The 23,731-nt window shown below is 39.1% G+C and overlaps 1 protein-coding gene across 2 annotated transcripts in view; it reads left to right on the top strand.

Moving 5' to 3' along the window:
- PTPRG (protein tyrosine phosphatase, receptor type, G) overlaps positions 1 to 20,915 on the top strand; it is a 1,006,925-nt gene extending 986,010 nt beyond the window's left edge. The window contains exons 23-30 of one of the 2 annotated variants that reach the window (XM_006862095.1): positions 965 to 1,111; positions 4,207 to 4,300; positions 4,994 to 5,070; positions 5,555 to 5,683; positions 9,314 to 9,460; positions 10,088 to 10,230; positions 18,726 to 18,861; positions 19,388 to 20,915. In XM_006862095.1, coding sequence (XP_006862157.1) covers positions 965 to 1,111; positions 4,207 to 4,300; positions 4,994 to 5,070; positions 5,555 to 5,683; positions 9,314 to 9,460; positions 10,088 to 10,230; positions 18,726 to 18,861; positions 19,388 to 19,534 — 1,020 coding nt within the window. In that variant the 3' untranslated portion in view covers positions 19,535 to 20,915. The remainder of the gene's footprint in view (positions 1 to 964; positions 1,112 to 4,206; positions 4,301 to 4,993; positions 5,071 to 5,554; positions 5,684 to 9,313; positions 9,461 to 10,087; positions 10,231 to 18,725; positions 18,862 to 19,387) is intronic. The other variant, XM_006862096.1, reaches the window with a different exon arrangement.
- The last annotated feature ends 2,816 nt before the right edge of the window (positions 20,916 to 23,731 follow it).

Consider the following 23,731-nt stretch of genomic DNA (forward strand, 5'->3'; position numbering starts at 1 on the left):
AGAAGAATGAAGTCCTTGACAACTTCAATCTTCTCTACGTTGATAAGAATGTTGTTTATTGGTCCAGTGGTGAGGATTTTTGTTTTCTTGACATTAAGATGTAATCCATACCGAAGGCTGTGCTCTTTGATCTTCATCAGTAAATGTTTTAAATCCTCTTCACTTTCAGCAAGCAAGGTTGTGATCCCTTTTGAGTTTCAGTGTTAGAAAGAGATTTACACTAATGGACTGACTTTTCTTGCCTTGATGATCCTGGGCCAAATAGCTTACTTGATAGTGTCATAGCCAAACAGTCTTTTTTTTTTTTTTCCTTCTCCCCTCATCATTGGTCTTTGTTTCAAGAAATATCCTGTCTTCTTCCAGCTGTTCAGGGTTGGTCTGCATGTCTTTTCAACTAGGAATTTCCCTGAAAATTCTTATTCAGACTCAGGATTCCACCTAAGGCCACATTTGAGTCAATCTCTTATGAAAGAAGCAGATTAGACAAGCAGAGGTTGAGGGAAAATTGATGCCAACTCACTGGAAATCTTTAGAAACCAGAGGCAAAGGCTTTTTCTCTCAAAGCTGACAGAAAGCCTTCATTTAGAGTCAGCACCCTGAAATCACATTTCTAGCCTCCTGAGCAGTTAGAAAATGAATGTTGGTTACAGCCGCACTACAGAACTAAGACAACCCGGAAGTCCAGTGAGGAACAGTTCATTTGAAGATAATTTCTTCCTGAACTGAATACAGTTGGCTACTTCCCTTAACAAGGAGCTCTGGTAGCGTAGTGGTTACGAGTCAGGCTGCTAACGTAAGGTCAGCAGTTTGGAACTACCAGCTGGCCTGCAGGAGAAAGCTGAGGCTTTCTGCTCCCAGAAAGATTTATAGCCTCAGAAACCGTATACAGGGTTGCTATGAGTTGGAACTGACTCTGTGGAACAGCTTTCTTCACTAACTACCATGATATTGTTGTACCTTTTAGGAACAGTACATTTTCATCCATGATGCCTTGTTGGAAGCCATTCTTGGAAAGGAGACTGAAGTATCTTCAAATCAGCTGCATAGTTATGTTAACAGCATCCTTATACCTGGATTAGGAGGAAAGACACGCCTGGAAAAACAGTTCAAGGTAATCTTTAAAAAAAAACAAACAAGGAAGTACAAAATGCATTTGAGTTTGCATCATCGGGGTGGGAGTGATTGTGCCTTTTATTGCGTTACTTTCCCCAGTATTTACTAACATGGTTATCCCCAGTATTTACTAACATGGTTAGCTTCCAAAGACTGAGTCATTATTTGAAGTTCCAGTGACAGCCCCTTAGGGTAGCTACTAGCCTGTGGCTAGGATTTGGTGAGGACACTGAGCACACACACACAGGTTAATGGCCCAAAGTCCCTGTGTCCAGTCTTTTATTCCCCCTTCTCCCCACCTTAACTTTATTCCCATAAAAGACTGGGGTGGGGGTGGGGGTGGTGTACTGCGGAGTCGGTCTCTCATAGAGACCCTATATAGGTTTCTGAGGCTGTAAATCTTTACAGGAACAGAAAGCCACAACTTTCTCCCATAGAACAGTTTGGTAGTTTCAAACTGCTGACCTTGAGGTTAGCAGCCCGATTCGTAACCACTACCCTACCAGAGCTCCTTAAGACTAGGGCGGTGGTGGTTGTTATGTACCGTGGAGTTGGTTCTGACTCATAGCGATCGTGCGGTTCAAACTGACATTGTGGTGGTCCAGCACATTATCCTACAGTGCCACACACCAGGACACCTAAGATTGAGGAGAGGGGAGAAATTAAGGACTTGGAGCTCAGGAGGAAGGCATTCTCATTCAGAACACATGGGCCCTTACCTGGCTTTAAGCAGATTGTTCTACTCTTGTCAGAAATTCAAAATGAAGCTGAGTTAGTTGATAACTGAGCTGTTATTATGTGCCTTCAGCTCATGCTGACTCATAATGACCCTGCACAGGGGCTTCCAAGAAGCAGCTTGTGGGTTTGGACTGCCAGCCTTTTGGTTAGCAGTCCAGGGCTTATCCTACAATGCCACACCAGGACTCCAAATGAAGAGTATGTGTAATGTGTAAACTAAAAAGGATTATAGAGTATTGTACTTGTACTATTTATATTGTATATACTATTTAAAGTGAAGAAAAATAACTTTTCAGCTTATGCTGGTATTTCAGTTAGATAGTATACTTAGTGCATTATTGTCTTCTGAAAAATGTAGGACTTATCTGAACATCAGCCCCCAACCACAGTGATTAAAAAAGACTTGATTTCTTATCTAGTTTATCTCATCCTTTTAAAAATGGGTCCTATAGCAATTTGAAAGACTACTCTAGCAGTTAATTTAGGAGCTAGAGTTACTGAAGACTCCTAAAGAAAAGTTCTCCTCTAACGGTTACTGTTTTACCTCAAGAAAGGCGTGGTGTTTAGAGATAATTAAGGTTTATATGGACTGAAGTTATTAGGTTGAAAAAAAAAAAAAGAGACTATAAAGACTATTATAGCAATTAAATGGAGGGCTGGTGTGGCACTATAGGACCAGCACTGGACTGCTAACTGCAAGGTGGGCAGTTCAAACCAACCAGCAGCTCCTCGGAAACCCTACACAGTGTTACTAGGAATTGGAACCAAGTCGACAGCACTTAATTACTATGGTAGTTAAGATCAGAAAAGGTTTTGCCGAATTTACTCAACTTTTCAAATATTTTTTGTCTCTCTACGACGTTAAGTACTAGTGCAGGAGAAAGATGAGGCTTTCTGCTCCTGTAAAGATGTACAGGCTCGGAAACCCTACATAGGATCGCTATGAGTTAGAACTGACTCCACAGCACATAACCACCACCACCACTGGTTATTAAGTGCGTTCCTATTTATTAGTCTTTGATTAACCTGCTAAGTTCTGTTTTTAGCGCATTGGTTTTATATGTAAGCAATTTTGGACTGTTTGGAGTTCTAGTTCTTGTTGTAAAACATAGAATCAAAGACAAAACTCAGCTGGAGAAATGAGATCAAATGAGAACCGATCAAATTAGAGCAAGTTATATGAAAAGTAGACCAATTTCACCGAGTTCATGCCGTATAATTTTCATTTTTTTTCTCCATTTAACATCTTAAAAACCTATGGCAGTATCAACATTTCTGCAGTATTTACATAACCACTTAAGGGTAATCTGGTTGTGGTACTGTAGCATAAGCACTGGACTGCTAACTGCAGGGTTGGTAGTTCAAACCCACCATCCAGTCCTCAGAAACCCTATACAGGCTTGCTCTGAATCAGAACCGACTTGACCGCATTTAACAACAAACTGCATATAAGGGGAGCTCTGCGGCAAGCATTGGTGTACTAACCAAAAGGGCCGCAGTTTGAACATAGCAGCTTCTCCATAGAGGGAAATGAAGCAGTCTGCTTTCACACAGATTTATGACCCGAGAAACCCTATAAGGGCAACTGGACTGTGTCCTATAAGGTGACTCACTGTGAGTGGGAACCAACTTTATCGCAGTGGTATGTATATAGAGGAAACCTCAGTGGAAAAATGGGAGGGAAAGATAATGGAATTTTTCCACAAACTTTTTGACGCCTCACAAAAATGAAAACTGCATTCAGAGCTCAGTGTGGTGATACTAAAGCAGTTGTTGGGGAAATCCATCCCCATAGCTTCTATTAAGGTGGACCCCAACCCCCCTCCCAAAGAAAAAGGGTAGACAAAATAATCCAACCAAGCAACATAAACAAGAAGAATGAAGAAATTACTGGGCTAATGTAATTTACAAAGACCTTTGTACGGTACCAGTTCAACAGATACTTACCAAGAGCCTATTCAGTGCTTCATCTTAAGAAACAGGATTCACTCTTAGTACCATTAAGCCACCCTGTTTGTGTAGACTCACTGATTTACAGTTAAGACGAATTACATAGAAAAATTCCTAGTAGAAACTTCCCACAAGAGGGAACAACCTGTATTAATTGAGTACCTGTCTATGATGTCCACTGTGCTGCAGCCTGACAGAGACAAGGCATGCAGACAAAAAACCAAGGTACCGGAGAGGAACATGCTGATGCAGCACAGAGTGTCTGAGGGCATAAAACTATGTTTGTTCATCAGCAACCAGATTGTGGGTGTGTTTTTTTTTAAAAAAAAAACAAATTATCAAGTAAATGCTGTTGATTATACCCTAAATGAAGACTAAACTGGTGTGTGTGTGTTTGTTTTCCAGCTGGTCACACAATGTAATGCAAAGTATGTGGAATGCTTCAGTGCTCAGAAAGAGTGTAACAAAGAAAAGAACAGAAATTCTTCAGTCGTGCCGTGTAAGATTCTCAAATCATTTCATTTAGTTGATTATAGTAATATTTTATAAATTGGATTTTATGTATTGTGAAAAGAGGCAAATACTATAAAGGGCAAACCTGTTTAGATCAGCTTGTGTGATGAAACTAGGCGGATGGTTATCAGCACATCTGCATGCCCTGAAGTCTACCACCTTCAGTTCATCTCAAAAATCAAGAACTAAGCTACTTCTACCACATTTTGACTTAAAAGCCAATAAAACTATGATCACTGAGACATTTAACGCTGCTCTAAAACTCAGGGTTGGATGGGCCTGTTGACATCACATTCTGGCTATTACGTTAAAGGTATTGCTGCGGATGGGTAGTTGACCTTTGTAGAAATAGCTCAGGACACTGACTAATACTGTAGCCACAGGCATGCGCGATCTTCTCCACTGGAAAAGACCACTGTATTCTGACCTTTTCATGGCCAGAAGTATATGGATAAGTGGTTGGACAACAGCAAAGAACAATTTTTTGGTCTCTGTGGAACAGAATTTCATTTTACATTCTGCCTTAGCTGATAACACTTTTGCTTGGCTAAAGTGCAGGTAAATCTTATTCAGAAAGAGGAGCCAGGGGATATATTACTCACCAAGTAAATCTCTGAAAGCTCTGTTGCTTTTATGTGTAGAAAGCAAATATGGTGTTTTTGTTTTTTCCTTATCATAGCTGAGCGCGCTCGAGTGGGTCTTGCCCCGTTGCCTGGAATGAAAGGAACAGATTACATTAATGCTTCTTATATCATGGTGAGAGTCAACATTTCATTATAAATGAAGTCAATTAAACTGAAAGGTGCTAAAGAGCAGATACCACCTATGTGACTGATTTCATTTCACACAATTCTTCGATGGGTAATATAAAAAGTATAGAGATTTCCATATCTTGAAACCTCTCCAACAAAAGACACCTAGTCAGTGGGGGTACAAAAATTCTTTAATGCTTTTTAAGGAATTAATTTTATTGTTAATTTCACCCATCTAGTCTTTGAATAAATGTTGAAATGTTTTACTGTTAAGTAAAAACAGCAGGGGTAACTATAAGTGACTTGCACGTGGAGAGAAAATTAACACAGACATACATCTGAAAATTAGTCCAATGTACTGAATGCCTTTTTCAATTATTTTAGTGCAGTCAAAACAATGCTGTCTTATTTCATCACTATATCCTATTGCCACAATGCAAAAATAAAACACTTAGTGATCACTGATTTTTCCTTCTTCCTCACTGAAGGGCTATTATAGGAGCAATGAATTTATTATAACCCAGCATCCTCTGCCACATACTACGAAGGATTTCTGGCGAATGATTTGGGATCATAATGCACAGATCATTGTCATGCTGCCAGACAACCAGAGCTTGGTAAGGAAATCACATCTGCTCTATACTAATGAATCCCGGAAGCCATAAGCAAAGATTACTATGTTACCTTGCCACAGAGCTATAGGGAGGGGACATAGACTTGTCATGTTAAAATCTATACAGATTCCTTGTATACTATTACATGATTTTCTGATGCTGATGTTAATTATGTCATAATTGTAAGGTTGTGCAGTGGAAGGTTTTGATTAAAGGTCCTTTCAGTAGCCTTATTATGGTAGAACTTCGGATAGACCGCTGGCCTGCTTCCTGTTACTTTTGCAAAATAACTGAATGATTGAAACAGCTAGCTAACTATTCAGAGTGTAACCAAGTTAATTCCACAACTTCAGGAGGAGATTGTGGGGGGGGTGGGGGTGGGGGGGAGTACTATGAGGAGTATTAGCCCATTTAATTGCTTAGAAAACTGAGGAAGTGACTTGCCCAGAGGCAGACTAATAAGAGCCAAGATTCAAACCTGAATCATCTGTTGAACTATTTTTCTATCTGTCCTACTCCATATCATAAAAATGTTTCCAGCCAAAAAAAATTCCATCAACCCAAAAGTTCGACACTTTTTATGACCTTAGCTAAGTTTAGTAATTCTTTCCCCTTTCTTGGTCCTTTCCTATTCCGGCCTCTAGACTATCTGGGATAAGGGTGGCATGTTTTTAAAATAAACATAAACGTGTGCAGCTTCAGACCACATGCATAGGTAGTAACACAGGTAGAGGCGCCTTCAAAATTTTCTATGTGGACATGTGAGCCCACAAAGTCAAAACATCCACAAAAAACCAATGGAGATCTGCCTGCCTGAGTGTCAGATTAATCAGGAGAGAACAGCATGAGATTGAACCCCTAGTCTTGATGACATGCATTTGACTGCATGCCCAGTCAGTAGGAACTTCTTCACTTTGTCGCATTTTGCTCCAGCTTCAGAATACCAAGACTGCTTCTGGATGATAGAATGGTAACAAAGTTGAGAATCTTAAACTAAAAGCTGGAGTGTAAATTTTCAAATTAGCTGGCACCAGGGGTCTCTTCTCTTTGGCATGTGGAAACTGGAGGCATTTAGGGTTGTGAAAACGTTCATTTGTTGGATGAATCAGTAGTTTGTTCTCGTCGTCATTAAGAAGCATCCACCCAGGAGAGCTCATTTGCATGGGAGGCTGGGAGGAGCCGTGTTCCAGACAATAAGGATGCAGGAGCCACCCTGGAACTTGTCATTTCAGTGTCTCCCTGAGGCCAGGCGCAGCAGACTTGTCTCTTGACTCAGCTTTGAGATCTACGGTTGGATTATTTCCTAAAAATAATGTCTTGGGATTCTTTGTTTATCACAGGGTGTGTCGCTGTAGGATCAGCACTGGACTGCACACCACAAGGTTGGTAGCTCAAACCCACCAGCTGCTCCTTGGAAACACTATACAGGGTTGTTATCAGTTGGAACCAACTCGATGACACCTAACACTGCTACTGCTAGCCCCATGGTGTTAAGTGGGTTTGAACCAATGTGTGGTTAGCAGTCCAGTGCTGATCCTACAGTGCCACACCAGGAGTAGCCCCGTGAAGGACAGTAATTCTGCCTGTGAAAACACTTTACGTGTTCAGGCACCTCTGACCTATAAGTAGTACAACAAGGCAGTAAACATAAGGTGGTTGTGGAATCAAAGAAGTAACTAACACTCATTGTCCTGAGTATTTCAACATAAATAATTAACTGCTAGGTCAGTATTTCTGTTCAAAAGTTGAAGATCATCTCAGCATAACTAAAATCACTTTCATAGCCTTCAGGCAAATCAGATCATTTACTATGCATGTTCTCATAGTTCTTTGAGGTACGTCGTTTTATTATTCCCATTTTTCAGATCTGGAAATTAAGGCTTAACACTGATTTATCCAGGATCACATTCAATCCTAAATCTTATGATCCTTTCACCTTGGTCCTTTGCTTGTAAGAAAGCAGAAAAATGTTGACTCCATTCATGTAGGTCAAATTTAGAGGCCCAGCTTCCATGCCTTTGGCCAACATGTATTAAAGCCCACTATAGTTACAGACTTCTTTTGTATAGACTACACCCAGTTGCTAATCTGTCTCCCCGTATGCTGAGCTTTAAAAATAAAAATGTACTTGGCAATCAACTATATTGAAACTTGAAAGGGTGATAAGTCTTATTGGACTGTTGGCTCATTCCTAATGCAACAATGTAAGATTAAACAAAGCTTTCTTTGTTTTGAATAATTTGTCAGAATTATTTCTGACTTAACTGTAGTAGCTAAGCATTTTCAGGAAAATGCCCATAGAAATCTAGATAGTTCAGGCAACTGCTAGTACAGTCTGTTATTGGAACTGGTAAGGAAACGGAGCAGGAGGTTCATCATGATAATCATTGTTTATCACCAACTCTCCAACTCAGCTAGTGAATGACTTTGTCCTAGGCCTCCATCGTTTTCAGGGATGAAATTCACGTAGCAAGCCTGACTATCTGTAATTGTAAAATGGTGCATGCAGCAGTTCAGACCTGCCTGAGTCAAGGCGGAAAGGCTGTCGGCTGTTTTCTCTTGAAGCCTAACACTGACAAATCAATTGTTCTTTTAAAGAGCAGCTTAAAGAGCAGCTTTTCGGGGGTTTTTTGGCACCACCCCTTACTTTTTACAAGCAGTTGGTTTTAAACAATTAACAAACCTCTCTGAGCTTTGGTGTCCTTACTAATCTATAAAGGTAGAGATGACAGGAATATTTTTCATAGAACTGCTGTTGTTAAGTGCTGCCAAGTCGGTTCTAATTCATAGCCACCCTGTGTAGGGTTTCTGAGGAGCAGCTGGTAGGTCTGAACCACTCGCCTTTCTGTCAGCAGTCCAGTGCTTAGTATAGATAATTAACATAAAGCTCATCAGTTATTATTAATTTAAGCCATGGGAAATAACCATTACTTAGCATGTCTTGGTTGCTTATGAAATTGTGAAATAATAAGTTAATATTATATATTAATTGACTTAGATCTTGTCACATTTTATACCTTGACAAATCATTACAAAATACTGCTCAACTAGGGTATGACATCCTTTAAAGATGTGTTCTGGGTTGTTACAATGTCACAGGTTAGAAATGCCAAGAGCACACTTGTTGAGAAAAGTTTCTCTGTCTGCTATCTTCTTGTCTGTATAACCACTTCTGAAAACAGAAGCAGTAGGCAAGTCATTGACAAGGCTCCTCTGAATGAAAGCAAGTGATAAAAAGTGTGTTTCTGGACTTGTTCAAAGTTCAAACCTGTAGCTCCCTCCATGCATTTTCTGTCGCAGAGCATGCCTCCCTAGAAATGAGTCTTTGGTTATATTTTTCACAGAGGATACCATATTCAATAAAACTCACTTTGTCAGACAGTTCTTTGTTGGTACTTACATCTTTCCCTCTAAAAGTCAGATTCTAGGAACAGTTTATGATCAGCTATATTTTAGAAAAAAGAACAATAGCCAATCAACACAGAATGATTAGAGAAGGCTGTAATTCTGTGAACCCAATTTAAGAGATGACTTGAGAGGTATGGGAAATGGCAAATACATGAAATCATTTTGCAGGAAAATTCAAAGCCAAATGTTAGACAGCACTGCAGAGAACGTGTTTTCTCCCCATAGGCAGAAGATGAGTTTGTGTACTGGCCAAGTCGGGAGGAATCTATGAACTGTGAGGCCTTCACTGTCACCCTTATCAGTAAAGACAGACTGTGCCTCTCTAATGAAGAACAAATTATCATCCATGACTTTATCCTTGAAGCTACACAGGTAATCTGTACCAGAGTTCTTCCATAATAGCCATGCCTGGGCCCTGGAGCATCATCCTCCGTAATAATGAAGTAATTCACCACCCTCAAGACACACCTACGCATATGAGTGAAACTTCGCTTTAAATATGTACATTTCCCTTCCTTCAAATATTTGCTTTTTCTAGCTGGATAGATGAAGTGTAACAGTTCTTCTGCTTCAGCATGCATACCAATAGGTCCGTTGACCTAATTATAAAAACAATATACCAGAGCTCAATATTTTCTTTGCCATCAGAAATGTAAGCCTTGCGGTATGTTGCAGAGGTAATATTAACTGTGTGGTGTGTCTTTTTAAACATTTGTGAAGTTAATAACTGCCTTTTTATGTGATGGGTAAGAAAGGGGGGCTTTTGTACAGTAATTGAAATGTTTTTCTAGGCCTCTCCATATTTTTCCTTGCATTATACAGATAGGCTGTAAAGTCTTTATTATAATTTGGCATTTTTGCCTAAACAAAGTGGGACTCTACTGTTTTATTACCTTAAATGGCAGGCCCGCTCTCTAGAATGCCAGTTTGGTTAGTCTGCAGCCTGTTGTCTGTTCATTCATTGAGGAGGGACTGTGACTCATGTTGTCTCGGTTACAGGATGACTACGTCCTAGAAGTTCGGCACTTTCAGTGCCCCAAATGGCCTAACCCAGATGCCCCCATAAGCAGCACCTTTGAGCTTATCAACGTTATCAAGGAAGAGGCCTTAACAAGGGATGGGCCCACCATTGTTCATGATGAGTATGTATCTGGTTCTTCATTTTTAAATTCACCCATTTTTCTTACTGGATTGCTATAGCAGTAGAAGGGGAGAAGCAAGGTCGGTGGTTCAAACCCACCAGCTGCTCTTCAGAACTTATACAGGGTACCTATGAGTCAGAACCACCTGATGTCACTGAACAATAGGAGAAAGGAATGAAAACAGAAACACTAAACAATCATTGCACCTTACTTATAATGTGTTTCACTTGCTTCTGTTGTCATGTTCCTAAAGTCAAGTCGATTCTGACTCACAGTGACAGGATAGGAAAGAATAGATGGTAAGGCTTTCTCCAATGGGTCTGCTGGATCAATACATAACTTCATTTTTCTCTATGTTGTAATGTTATCAAAGATCTCATTTTGCTTGGATTCACAACCAACACTCATAGAAGCAGCAGTTAAGAAGTCAAACAACGTACTGCATTAGGCAGACCTCCTACAAAATACTTCTAGAAAGTGTTCAAGAGCCAAGATTTCAGAGTTTAGCACTAAAGTATGTTTGACCCAAACCATGGTATTTTCAGTTTCCTTAGTTGGACAGTGAATAAGGAAGAACAGAGAAGAATCAATGCATTTGAATTATGGTGTTGGAAAAAAATATTTAGAGTACCATGGAGGGCCAGAATAACAAACATACCTGTCTCAGAAGAAATATAGCCAGATTGTTCTTTGAAGCCAGGATGGTGAGATTTCGCTTCTTATAGTTAGGACACGTTTATCAGGAGGGGCCATTCCCTGGAGAACTTCATGCTTCCTTTGTAAAGTGGAGGGGTCATTGAAAAAGAGGAGGACTGACCTGCACATAAGATGTTTTGACACCGTGGCATCAACATTGGGCTCTAATATAACAATTATGAGAATGACGTAGTACTGAGCAGTGTTTCGTTCTATTGTATACACAGCCACTATGAGTAGGAACCAACTGGACAGCACTGTGAAGAACAAATGGATTTACTAATGTACACATGAACTGGATTAAAGGCCGCCTAACGAAATGTTTTGGATGTTTTGCTTTACTGACTTTGCAAAGGCTTTCAGAAGTGTGGATCATAAACTATGGATAACATTGTGAAGCGAGGGAATGGTTTGAACTGCACAAGGGGATACTGAGTTGTTTAAAATCAGGAAAGGTGTGTGCTAGGGTTGTATCCTTGTTAACCATACTTATTCACTCTACATAGACTCCTCATTGTGTCACTGGACTTTGAACCACAAGATGAGCAATTGAACCCACCAGCTGCTTCTTGGCAACCCTATATATACAGGGTGTCTGTCTCTTATGAGTCAGAATCACCTTGACAAAACTTAGCAATTCAGTCTGAATGCTAAATAAATAATTCAAGAAGCTGGATTATATTAATAAAATGTCATCAGGATTAGAGGAAGCCTCACAAATGACCTGCGATATGCCCATGATACAACCCTGCTTGAAGTGAAGACAACTTAAAATACTGATGAAGATCAACTTCACGATAAAGGGAGAAAAAGATTGAAGTTGTCAGGATCCATAATCAGCAACAAGTAACCAAACAATGTATTGCATTGGATAAATCTATTGCAAGGGACCCCTTTTGAAGTATTAAAAAGCAAAGATGTCAGTTTGTATACTAAAGTGCATCTGATCCAAGTCAGGGCATTTTCAGTAGCCCCATATGCATGTTGGACAGTGAATAAGAAAGACCAGAGAAGAAAGTTGATGCATTTGAGTTATGGTGTTAGAGAAGAATGAATCTGTTTTGGAAGAAATACATCAGAATGCTTCCCTCATCTCCTGTTAGTTAGTTCTTAGATGACATCGGTCGGTACCAACTCATAGTGACACTATGCTCAACCGAACGAAACACTGCCCGATCCTGGGCCAACCTTACAATTGTTAGTTCACCTGAGTCCATTGCTGCTGCCATTTTGCAAATCCATCTTCCTGGGGGTTTTCCTCTTTTCTGCTGACCCTCCACCTTACCAGGCATGATGATAATATATCCGAAGTATGAGAAACGAAGTCTGACCATTCTGGCTTCCAAGGAGCACTCTGGCTATAACTTCTTTCAACACAGATCTATTTGTTCTTTTGGCAGTTCATGGTACTTTCAATATTCTCCAACACAATAACTCAAATGCATCAATTCTTCTGTGGTCTTCCTTATTTACTGTCCAACTTCCCATGCACATGAGGCTGTTGAAAATACCATGACTGGGTCAGGCGCACATTAAACCTCAAACTGATAGTCTTTGCTGTTGAACACTTTAAAGAGGTCTTGTGACTTCAGGCCCAGAGAGGGAGAGGGGCTGTGTGCTGACGACCGGGGGGGGCAGGCTTGTAGGGTATATACCCTTTGGTTGGTTGATGATGCATGGAGGGGATTGTAACCATGGCAATGAAATGATATATGATAGAATGAATACAAAACTGATGTTCTCCCATGTAAACTATCACATAATTCACAATAAAACATGAGTGTTGATGGCTTATCTAAGGAAAATGAAGTCTTTGACAACTTCAATTTTTTTCTCCATTAATATGGATGTTGTTTACTGGTCCAGTGATGAAGATTTTTGTTTTGCTCCTGGAAACTCCTAGTAAACTTTGGCCTCTATAACCCACGTGTGTGTATATATATATAAATATATATACCTCTCACTGTTTGCTAGATGCCGTTGAGTCTATTCCAACTCGTAGCCACACTGTGCACAACAGAAGGAAATACTGCCCAGTCCCGTATCATCCTCAAAACTGCTCTGTGTGAGCCCACTGCTGCTGCCACTGTGTCAATCCAGCTCATTGGGGTCTTCCTCTTTTTCACTGACCCTCCACTTGACCAAGCATGGTATCCTTCTTCAGGGATTGATCTTTCCTTACAACGTATCCTAAGTATATGAGAGGGAAGTCTCACCACCCTTACTTCCAAGGAGCATTCTGGCTGCACTAATTCTAATACACATTTGTTAGTTCTTCTGGCCAGGGCTCCCAGACATCTACAAATCATAATTTAATGAATGTAAAATGCCTTACATTCAGATATTGAAATTAACCCTCAGAATCACTCGAAAGGTACTTTGTGGATCCTTTCGTCACATAGGCGCAGTAAAGTTGGGTAATTTACTTGGATTAAGTAACGTACTGTGCCCATATGTAATTAGTATCAGAACCAGGACTGGTGATGTAAGTTCAAAGATAAAGTGCCAAATGAGAATGTGGACCATTTTAAAAAAAACAAAATCCAAATTTCCAGACAGCAGAGCATTAACCTATTTGGAGCCCTGGGAGACTGCATGGCAGCCATCCGAGAAGGCAGATACTGGGCAGTGTCAGCTCTCTGTGATGCCACACAAAGCCCATGATGCTCAGAACGAGCTCACATCTGCCTCCCACGGGGCTTTCACCATAAGGACCACTGCACTCATCTCCCTTGTTTTTTCAGACCTTGTTTTCATTTTTTTCTACTTTATTTTTTCATTTACTTCCAACATTTGTTATATGCTGTAGAGTCAGTACTGACTCACTGCGACCCCTTATAGGTGTTTTCAAGAACAGCTGTGGATTTGAACCTTGACCTTGTGGTTAGTAGTCCTTATCCTACAGTGCTTCCAGGACCCCTTTAAAGTCCTAAGGAAGGAGTTTGTGTCTCTGTAGAGGGTTTCCAAGGAGTGGCTGGTGGGTTTAAACTGACAACCTTATGGTTAGTAGTCCAGTGCTTATCCTACAGTACCACACCAGGACTCCAAATTTAAAAAATAACAACATAAGCCTCAGTCAAAAAGCTGTATCTTGGTTAGCAAATCTAGCTCCTCAATTAATTGCCTGGTGGCACCTGACTCTGCAAGCTGCCCAGAGTCACTTGGCTTCACTTGCTCCATGGACTGGGCATGGGCAGTCCACCACTCTGTGGCTTCACTTGCTCCATGGACTGGGCATGGGCAGTCCACCACTCTGTCCCATGCTCAGACACTGCTGCTACTGTTATTCCTCTGCCACTCCTCCAGGGTCACAGTTTTCTGTCCCTGGGTCAAAGAGGTTTAATACACAGGGATATTAGGGTCCAAAATATGCGCTCCACTTCTGGATCTTGTTCTTTGATGGCAGTAAGATCCCTCATTCCTTTTCCTGAGAGAGCGAATTTTAGACCCATTAGAATTCTAGGTGTTTACAATCACAGTTAACCACTCACAACCTATCAGCATATTCTCCTACCTCCTCATAGTCAGACTAATCTAGGCAAAAATGTTACTTGGTATAAACTGCCACCAAACAACATTTTTGCCCTGCTGGGTCTATGGATAGAAGAGACATTAATTCACTCCACTGCGCAAACCAGCCCTCTGTCATCCAGTCCATTCCAGTTCATAGCAACCCTAGAGTACAAACACGGCTCCATAGTAACACACAGGTACTACGTGGTGACAAACAACAAAACGTTACTGTAATTGTATTATATTACATTAAATACGGGTGAAGGTTCAAGCCCAGCAGCCACTCCTTTGAAACCCTCTACAAGGTCACTGTGAGTCAGAACCAATTCAAGAGCATGTAACAACCACAGGACAAGCATTAAGGAGCCCTGGTAATGCTGTAGGATCAGCACAGTTCAGACGCACCAGTCTCTCCTCGAATGTCCTACACAAGCTCACTGAGTCAGAGCCAACTCAACGGCAGTTGAGGAATAACAGTAACTAACACACAGGGAAAATGCAACAGAGTCTTGATACAAAAACAAGATTAGCACCAGACTAGTATAGGCCATTCTCACTTACCTGAATATAAATGCAAAAATCCCAAATAAAATTTTGTCAAATAAAATCCAGTGTGTTGTATAGGAAGAATTATATAACATGAGAAACTAAGACTTATTGCTGAATGTAGAACTGGTTTTACCAAAAGTCTATCACTGAATTCAGGATATTATTAAAGAGTTTTGTTGTTGTTGTTTATAATCAGTAGATGGTGACAAAGCATAAAATAAAATATCTGTGACCCCACCCCCCCCCAAAAAAAAACTGGTTTTAGAAAACTAAACATAGAAAACATTCATTTCAACTTCTAAAATGTTTGCTATTTAAGTCCTGACCAATACAGATAAAACAAAAAAATTAAAAAATATAACATGAATAAAGATCGAAAAGAGGCAAAACTGGTATGTTGTTGTTATGTGCCGTGGAGTCGGTTCCGACTCATAGCGACCCTGTACAGGGTTTCCGAGGCTGTAAATCTTAACGGGAGCAGAAAGCCTCATCTTTCTCCCGCGGAATAGCTGGTAGTTTTGAACTGCTGACCTTGCGGTTCGCAGCCCGATTCGTAACCACTACGCTACCAGAGTATATAGGTGGTGGTTTTCCATCAAGTTGATTCCGAATCACGGTGCCCTTGGTAGGGTTTCTGAGGCTGTGAAATTTAATGGGAGCAGAAAGCATCATCTTTATCCCAAGAAGCAGTTTGAAAATTAGAACTGCTGACCTTGCAGTTAGCAGGCCAACACATAACCCTCTATGTTACCAAGACTCCTTAAAACTGGTACTGGTGATAGATAAAGGTGTGAACAAGTACCTAGAGATTTCACCTTGTGAAAATCAGTAGCTTCCCTATACATAAACTGAACCCATACGGTGTCCTAAGTAGAGGCCATTCTTAGGAAGAACGAAATCATAACGAATGTAGGAATCAGCCTAAAAGTAAATTGGTAAAAGACTATGAAGAAAACTACAGAACTTAATTGAAAGCTATGAAGACCAGGCTAATTGGGGGAAAGATACCATGTTCATAGAAAGAAAAACTCAAAGTTGAAAAAATGTTAATTTCTTCAGATCCTGAGTTCAATGTAAGCTAATGACAATCCCAACAAAACATTTTGTGTCCCTTGGTTTATAAATTAACATGAAACATAATAAATGTAGAAACAGTCAAGACGATTTATCAGATATCAAAGTTATTAAAAATCTGTAGGAACTATTTTTCAAAAATGTACAGACATGCAAAAAATAGATAAAACAAGTTAATGGGTCATCATAGACAGCTCAGAAACATGTGATAAACCGGCAGCTGAAGTCACTGAGGGGAAGATCAGACAATTCAATAAAGGCTATCAGGAAAAGCAGCTATTCTTTGGAAAAAATAAAGACATGCGCCTACCTTCCATTGGAACAAAAATAGATCTGGATTAATTAAACAAATGTCAGAAATAAAATACATAGCTTTTTTAACACTGGATTAGAGAAACCATTTTCAAAGATTTTTTTTAAAGTCATAAACAAAGGTTGATAAATGTGATTACACTTAACTAAAACTACCACAAGGTTAAGAGAAAACAGATTTCAGTGAAGAACAAAAACCCAGCATTAAATAACTCCTGTAAATCCACTTGAAAAAGGCACACCTAATAGGAAATGGGCAAAATATATTACAGTATTTTTACACAACTAACTGGATTTTCCCAAGTGCACCCTCCCTTAATGTATGCGGCACTAATTTGTGTTCTGTGTTGCCATAAAGACATTAGCCTTCATGCCTATGAAAACACCCTGGGTCTGGGAGAGGCGGCACTGTTGTCGTTACCATGCAACAAAAACATTATCGACATCAGTGCGAAAACTTGGTAATATGCAAATTCAGAAGATGAAATACAAATAGTCAGTAGACATAAAAAGGTAATCAAGGAAATGCATATTAAAATTTAATTTAGATAAACATGGTTCACCCATCAGATTAACAAAAGTGTTTAAAGCTTAAAATGATGAAAGGCAACAAATACTCTCAACTGGGATGAGTAATATGCAGGTCACAGTCACTTGAGAGAGAAATTTGGTGAATCTTAAAACTGAAAATGGGTATGCCCTGGACTCAGCTATTCTACTCAAGATACCTTTACTAACATGCACAAGATAACAAGTGTAAAGAAAGTAAGTCCAACTGTTTGATATGCATGCAGCCATGAAAAAAACGAACTAGGTTGAAATATATACTGATAATACCTACATCTAAGGAGCTCTGGTAGCGTAGTGGTTACGAATCGGGCTGCGAACCTTAAGGTCAGCGGTTCGAAACTACCAGCCGCTCCGCGGGAGAAAGATGAGGCTTTCTACTCCCGTAAAGATTTACCCCCTCGGAAACCCTGTACAGGGTCGCTATGGGTCGGACCCGACTCGATGGCACTTAACAACAACAACAACAATACCTACATCTAGAAGGTTGGACCTCAATGTATAGATGTTTAAAATTCTACAGTATTTGTAATAAAGATGTAAAACATCTGTAATGTATTAATTTCATTTAAGAATGAATTCAGAAACCACATACTTATTTATAGTTTCTAAAAGACCAATGGGCACCCCACCAGTATCTACTTAGTATTGTACTGAAAGAATAAAGACTGGGACAATAAAGGCCATCTCTTTCTGAAGCTCAGGATTAAAGGATGTTTGCTGACTTCCATGAATTTGCACTTAAAACTATAGGGATTTCATGAAAAGGCGATTAAATGATTTATAGCTGAGATAAAGCAAGAATAGTACATAAATTCAATGGCTAACATGCTTAACAAGTTTTGTTGAAAATACTTCTTCCTTACAAAGTAAATGCAAGCTTCTTTAAGTTCCTATTATATTTTACTGTTTATAGTCATTTAAAAGCACATTGAAGGTTCTTGTATAGTTATTGTGTATAATATCTATGCTCATTTAATAATTTTTTTTCTATTTCAGATGAATTTTATGTACTTTGGAGACTTTGTATTTTATAAATCTTTCTCCAGTTTGGAATATGTTCTTGGTAAAGTGCAGCTCGTCTTAGACATTAGGGATGGAAAGAAAACAAAAAGTTAGAGCATACCTATCAGTCCTATGGAAGAAATGGAATCTCAAACCCTCTAAGACACAATGGGTTTCCAAGACTGTACTATTGATGGAAATACAATAGACGTCCACATCTTTCTCCCTGAGAGCCCCTAGTGGGTCTGAACTCTCCACCTTTTGGTTGGTAGCTGAGTGCTTAACCACTGCACCACCAGCGATCTGAATACTACTCTCATTTCTCCCACCAACCAGCAGCACTATCGCTAGCAACAATTCATTGACTCCGTCTGTTTTCTCATCACTAAACTGTACGGGAACTATGTACCGTTACAGGTTCCTGTGAAAACGGGACTTGCCAGCCTAGGCTCACACAAAAAAAGTCTACTTGAACTTCTCCCATCTTAGCTGCTTTCTTATGTGAAGTAAAGAGAAGCATGTGTGTTTCTGTAAGCATTTTCAAAGAAGATGCTCTCAGTTGAAAAATGGTACTTCAGTGCCAGAAATAATTAGTAATAAATGCATTTTGACATTTCTCTAATTTTGAGACATAAAATATCAAGAATAAAAATGGAATAAAAGTTCACTTGAGCTGTTTGGGGATGTTAAGAACGATTTGATTTTTCAGAGCCTTTGACTAGTGACTTGTCCCTTAGTAAATCTGAGGTAGCATTGTCTTTATTTCTTTTCTCCCCAAGGTATGGAGCAGTTTCAGCAGGAATGTTATGTGCCCTTACCACCCTGTCCCAACAACTGGAGAATGAAAATGCTGTGGATGTTTTTCAGGTTGCAAAAATGATCAATCTTATGAGACCTGGAGTATTCACAGACATTGTAAGTAGTATGCTTGTTTGAACATCCTGTACAACATCAACTGAGACTTGTACTCACACTTTAGAACAGTTAACACTGAGCCCAGGTGATTGTCCCGGCGCCCCCTGGAGGGGGAGTTGTCATAACAAGATGCTGTGGGGTGGTTATTTTGTGGGAAGGTATCCTATGAAACATCATACAATGCACAAGACAGCCCTCTACAAGAAAAAATGATCTGTCCCGAGGCTGAGTGACCCTGTTTTCCACAGTATGGTATTCTCTAGTTATAAGCTATGGATTTGCCATTATCTCAAGCAACTGTTAATTATTGAGAATTAGTTCCCAGCTAACAGAGATCAAAGGACATAAGAAGATTCAGGTCTTGATAAAAAGAATTCAAGGGATTATTAAGACAATTTCTCAGCATCAATGTATATTCCTGTTTCTTAAGTTTGGTTTTCACATGGTATTTCTACCTTAGATGAAATGACTATAAGCTGTTCTTGGACTGGACATTCACTAAAAGTGTCTTCCTCTTGTTTTTCAGGAACAATACCAGTTTGTGTATAAAGCAATGCTCAGCTTGGTCAGCACTAAAGAAAATGGAACCGGTCCCATGGCAGTGGACAAAAATGGTGCTGTTCTCATTGCAGAGGAGTCCGACCCTGCAGAGAGCATGGAGTCTCTAGTGTGATTGGAATCCTGAAAGGGCACCGGATTTGTAAAACTTCTGAAGACTGAGAACTTTTTTGAGGCCTTTTTTGCCAGACTCTAGGTTATACAATAACCCAGTTACTTTTTTACACTGATAAAAGTTTTGATATTTATTTTTTGCCATTTTATGTCTTAATGGTATCCTACTGAGCATTTGCACCTCTGTTCATTTCACACAGTGAAACGCAGTTTTACCTAGTTTGCACTATATGATCAGTGTTACTGCCTATAATCGAATACTACAGCAAACCCTGATGTGACATTCCATGACAGCACACATGCTACTTTTTAGTTCAGTATACAGTGAAGGTCTCTGTTATGACAGTGAATTTTGATTTTGTTGTTTTATTATTATTATTATTATTATTGCTAAAGCAGTTGCATCCTTCTAGCGGGCAATGCTGTCCTTTTCCTCAGTCCTCCTCTCCTGTGTTTTAAGGCACTGTTCAATACTGTATGCCTTCTGTGTTTTCATGGAGTGGATGAGCATTGTTTTCTTTAACAAAATAGCAGGCTACTGGATGCTATTAAAAAGGTCTGTCAACCTCAGGGCCTTGAGACAGTTCCATTTATGATGGCTAAGACATCCATTCAACAAGTAGAAGGCACAAGAGTTGCTTCATGTGAACATCATTTATTAGTTACAAGGTTATATTCACAGCTTAAAAAAAAATGCCCAATTGTGTCAAAATAAAGGATAACTCTGTATTACAGTTTTCACAGTAGCTACGTGAACAGTGTGTGTTATTTCTGTTTTGACTCTCTGAAATAGCTACACCCGAAAATCAGGGCTATCTTTTACAATAGAAAGATGGCAATATTTTACACAGCTCAGCTATGAAACTCTCTGAGTTACTCTCCATTACTGTGTCTTGGTTTTCAAGACCATACACTTCATGGTAGGTGGAAGAATGAAAAACTTTCAGGTGTGTGATTTTGAACCTAGCCCTCTAAAAAATCCTTATTACTCGTTTAGCAATCTAATAAAAACTACCTATATAGTTAACATTCTTTTCTTTCCTTTTTTGCCAAATGTTTCATGACAAGTCTTTTAGTATTTTAGATTCAATTGAAAATACTGTATTAGCAAAATATTGGGTCTGTCCAAACTCCTCCACATGGATAAAACTGATTTGAAGAAAGTTAGCATAGTGAGTAACAGGTGGTATCTATGTCTCAAGTTCTTTTGAAGAGACACTGCTTGGTAGTTCTGTGTAGGTTAGCCTCATGAACAGAAACACTTCAGTAAAATACTGCACTCCATTACATTTCAGAGGACCCCAGGAAGCTAGTTGGTCCAGCCTGTAGAGCCATATCATCCTGCAGTACATAATGGGATCGGAAGCATTAATAAGATATTTTTGCTTCTGATGGACAGGTTCTGTCCCAAGTGAAATCTTCACCTGAAGAACTGGACCTTTTAAGAAATGTAGGGGACTGTTTTTATGTGAATAAACGTCAACAAATGGGCCTGTCTGGCTCCTATCATACTATTTGGGTAGGCATTTAACACATGAGTGAGAATGAACACTAAGGGTCCACAGTATCTGACCTTTACCAGAGTGGTGCTGGTGAGGAGAGAGAGAGGCTATAGGTCACATCTAAGAGTTTCAATGCACAACAGGTCAATAGAGTTTTCATACAACTACGTAACTTGCCAAGGTTAATCTCATCTTTCACCACAGATTCAACAACACAGAGGAGTCTTAACTGCTTTTATAAGACTTGTGTAGCTTAAGCTTAAGACAAGGTGTCCAAATGAGCAAATTTTGCTAAATTGTATGTACTAGACAACACAGTTTTACCACCCCTCTGCTCAGAAAACCACGGGGTCGCCATGAGTCAGAATTGACTCAGAAGCAACTGGTTTCGTTTATTTTTTGACTCCCATCAGAGGCAACAGGAAGAAGTTCTATCCAACACTTAGGAAAAAACTTGAACATAGTAACTACAACTCCCACAAGGCTGAGGGTAATTATGAAGGAAATGTTATCAGATCATAATAAGAGCTAGGTTTCTTTTAGTCACTTGAATAAGACAATTTTTAGTTACATAGAGTATTCATATGAGCTAATTCATTTTAGTAGATGGCACAGTGGGGTTGAATTTTGCAAGTAATTTTCAAGTTGGGGTTCACAGTCCTCAATACAAGAACGCTGGCTATATAAAACAAATAGCAAGTATTTCCTTCTGTGCTACATACCCTCCAATGTAATTCTGTGACTATCTCTTACAGAGTATAAGAATCACAATAAAAGAAAAAGTTAGCTAGTAAATAGAGTAGAAGCATTATAAGAATGGTTTAGAAGTTCTCTGTGAGCAAGTATGTATAGCAGGCTTGAACCAAAGTCTACAGATCCTGACCCACTGAACTATGAGCAATTGCTTTTTGCCTGTCTTGTCAAAGTGGCCCCAACACCCTTCACTAAGGACAGTTACAGCCAGCAGTTCCTCCCATTTAGGAGTCTAGCCACACTACCGGTCTTCGTTTTCTAGTGGCAAAAATGTGCTTTCTCCTTCCCAGAGAAGAGTGTTTCAAAGACGGTATATTCTTTGAGACAGAAGCACACTGCTTAACTACATAATAAGGAAATAGCTATGGCAAATTAATGCGTGCTGTTTTATTGAAAAGCTTTCTGCATGTGTGAGTTTAGCTCTAGGTAAAAATGCACACATACAAAATGGAATTGCAATGCTCAGACCAAGTGGCCAGGCTGGACCTCAGAAAAAAAGACATCTTATTGCCATAAGGCCAACTCTTTCATGAATTCAAAAGCCATGGTTTCTGTTGTAACAGTAACAGAATTTTAAAAAAGCTAATCTCTGAATTTCCAGAAATAAAAGATTCATACATTTGGGTTTCCTAATTTTTATGTCGTAGAACTTTTAGAGTCGGTTTCCAGCAGAAGAGGTCTGTAAGGTTAGAGATGGGTGATGGGGTTCAAGGTCTGGCTGATGCAGTTTTTAGCCCAGAGTGACATACTAAAATCAACAATAACCTTAATTATTTTATAGTGATACAGCACAACTGCCTTGTTATAAATTTTTCTTAAATGCATATATACTGTATTTAAAATTAAAGATACCAATTTACCAAAGATACATATTACTAATTCTAAGCAAAAAAAAAAAAAGGCAACCCAAACTCATAATTTAAGAAATAATAATAAAAATGTAGCTTGTCTTATGAATTTACAGTTTATGCTTAACTGGAAAATGAATTTTCAAATCTTGTGTTCTGAAGGTTATGTTCAAATGGGGCCAGTGAATTTTTATATGAAGGGGAAATACCTGCTTTTTTTTTTTGGCAAATAGCTGGAATTTCACTTAATTCTTTGTGCTTTCCCTTAGCTACCACTGAACATACACTATTGGCTTTACTTATCTCTAGAAAGAAGGCATGCTACAAATAGGAAGGGATTGTAATCATGAATATTTGGCCTCTACTTTGTCTTAGCTGTTAAACTGTTTTTAGTATTTTTGTTAAATATTTGCAAAGGAAAGCGTTTTCTACAGAAGATAATTAATTTCAAGAAAAATATCTTGAGTTTTAAGAAATAAACATCTCCAGAAAAGGAGACAGTCAATTTTATAAAATGTCGCAACTCTCCAACATTTGGGGTAGTGACTCCCTTTTTGTTAGGACATTTGAAATAGCAAGCAGCCATTGTTTCTAAAGAACTCAGCCCTCATGTTAAGTCCTGTTTCATTCACTTCATTTTGAGATCGCTAAAATCATTCAAACTGTAAATATTTTGTTGCTTGGATAAGCATCTTCTGGGGACTTTGTATCTATGGTATATAATCATAGAATTTTATATTTTCATATAAAGCTAATTTTTTTCTAGTTTCAACTCCGTCATAGGTTTTTTGTTTTGTTTTGTTTTTAATTTTTTTTTTTTTTTTTTTTTTTTTTTTGTGGTGGCTATGTGAATTCAACTTTGTGTATTGAAGTAGCAAGAACCATAGTTTCATTCCAAAAGAATCCAACATGTGTTATTTCTTTGATGAAGTGATTGTGAAAGTTGGGTTTTCTGTTTAAATTCCATTGACCATTTGTGCAATAGGAAACAGACACATTTAGTCACTGAATACATTTGTTGCATTGACGCATTTGGAAAAAGTGATTTTGGTTTTCAGTTGTTTTTGTTTTTCAGTTGATCAAGTGGGAGGGGTT

Source organism: Chrysochloris asiatica, unplaced genomic scaffold (assembly GCF_000296735.1).
Source record: "Chrysochloris asiatica unplaced genomic scaffold, ChrAsi1.0 scaffold00046, whole genome shotgun sequence".
Lineage (NCBI taxonomy): Eukaryota > Metazoa > Chordata > Mammalia > Afrosoricida > Chrysochloridae > Chrysochloris > Chrysochloris asiatica.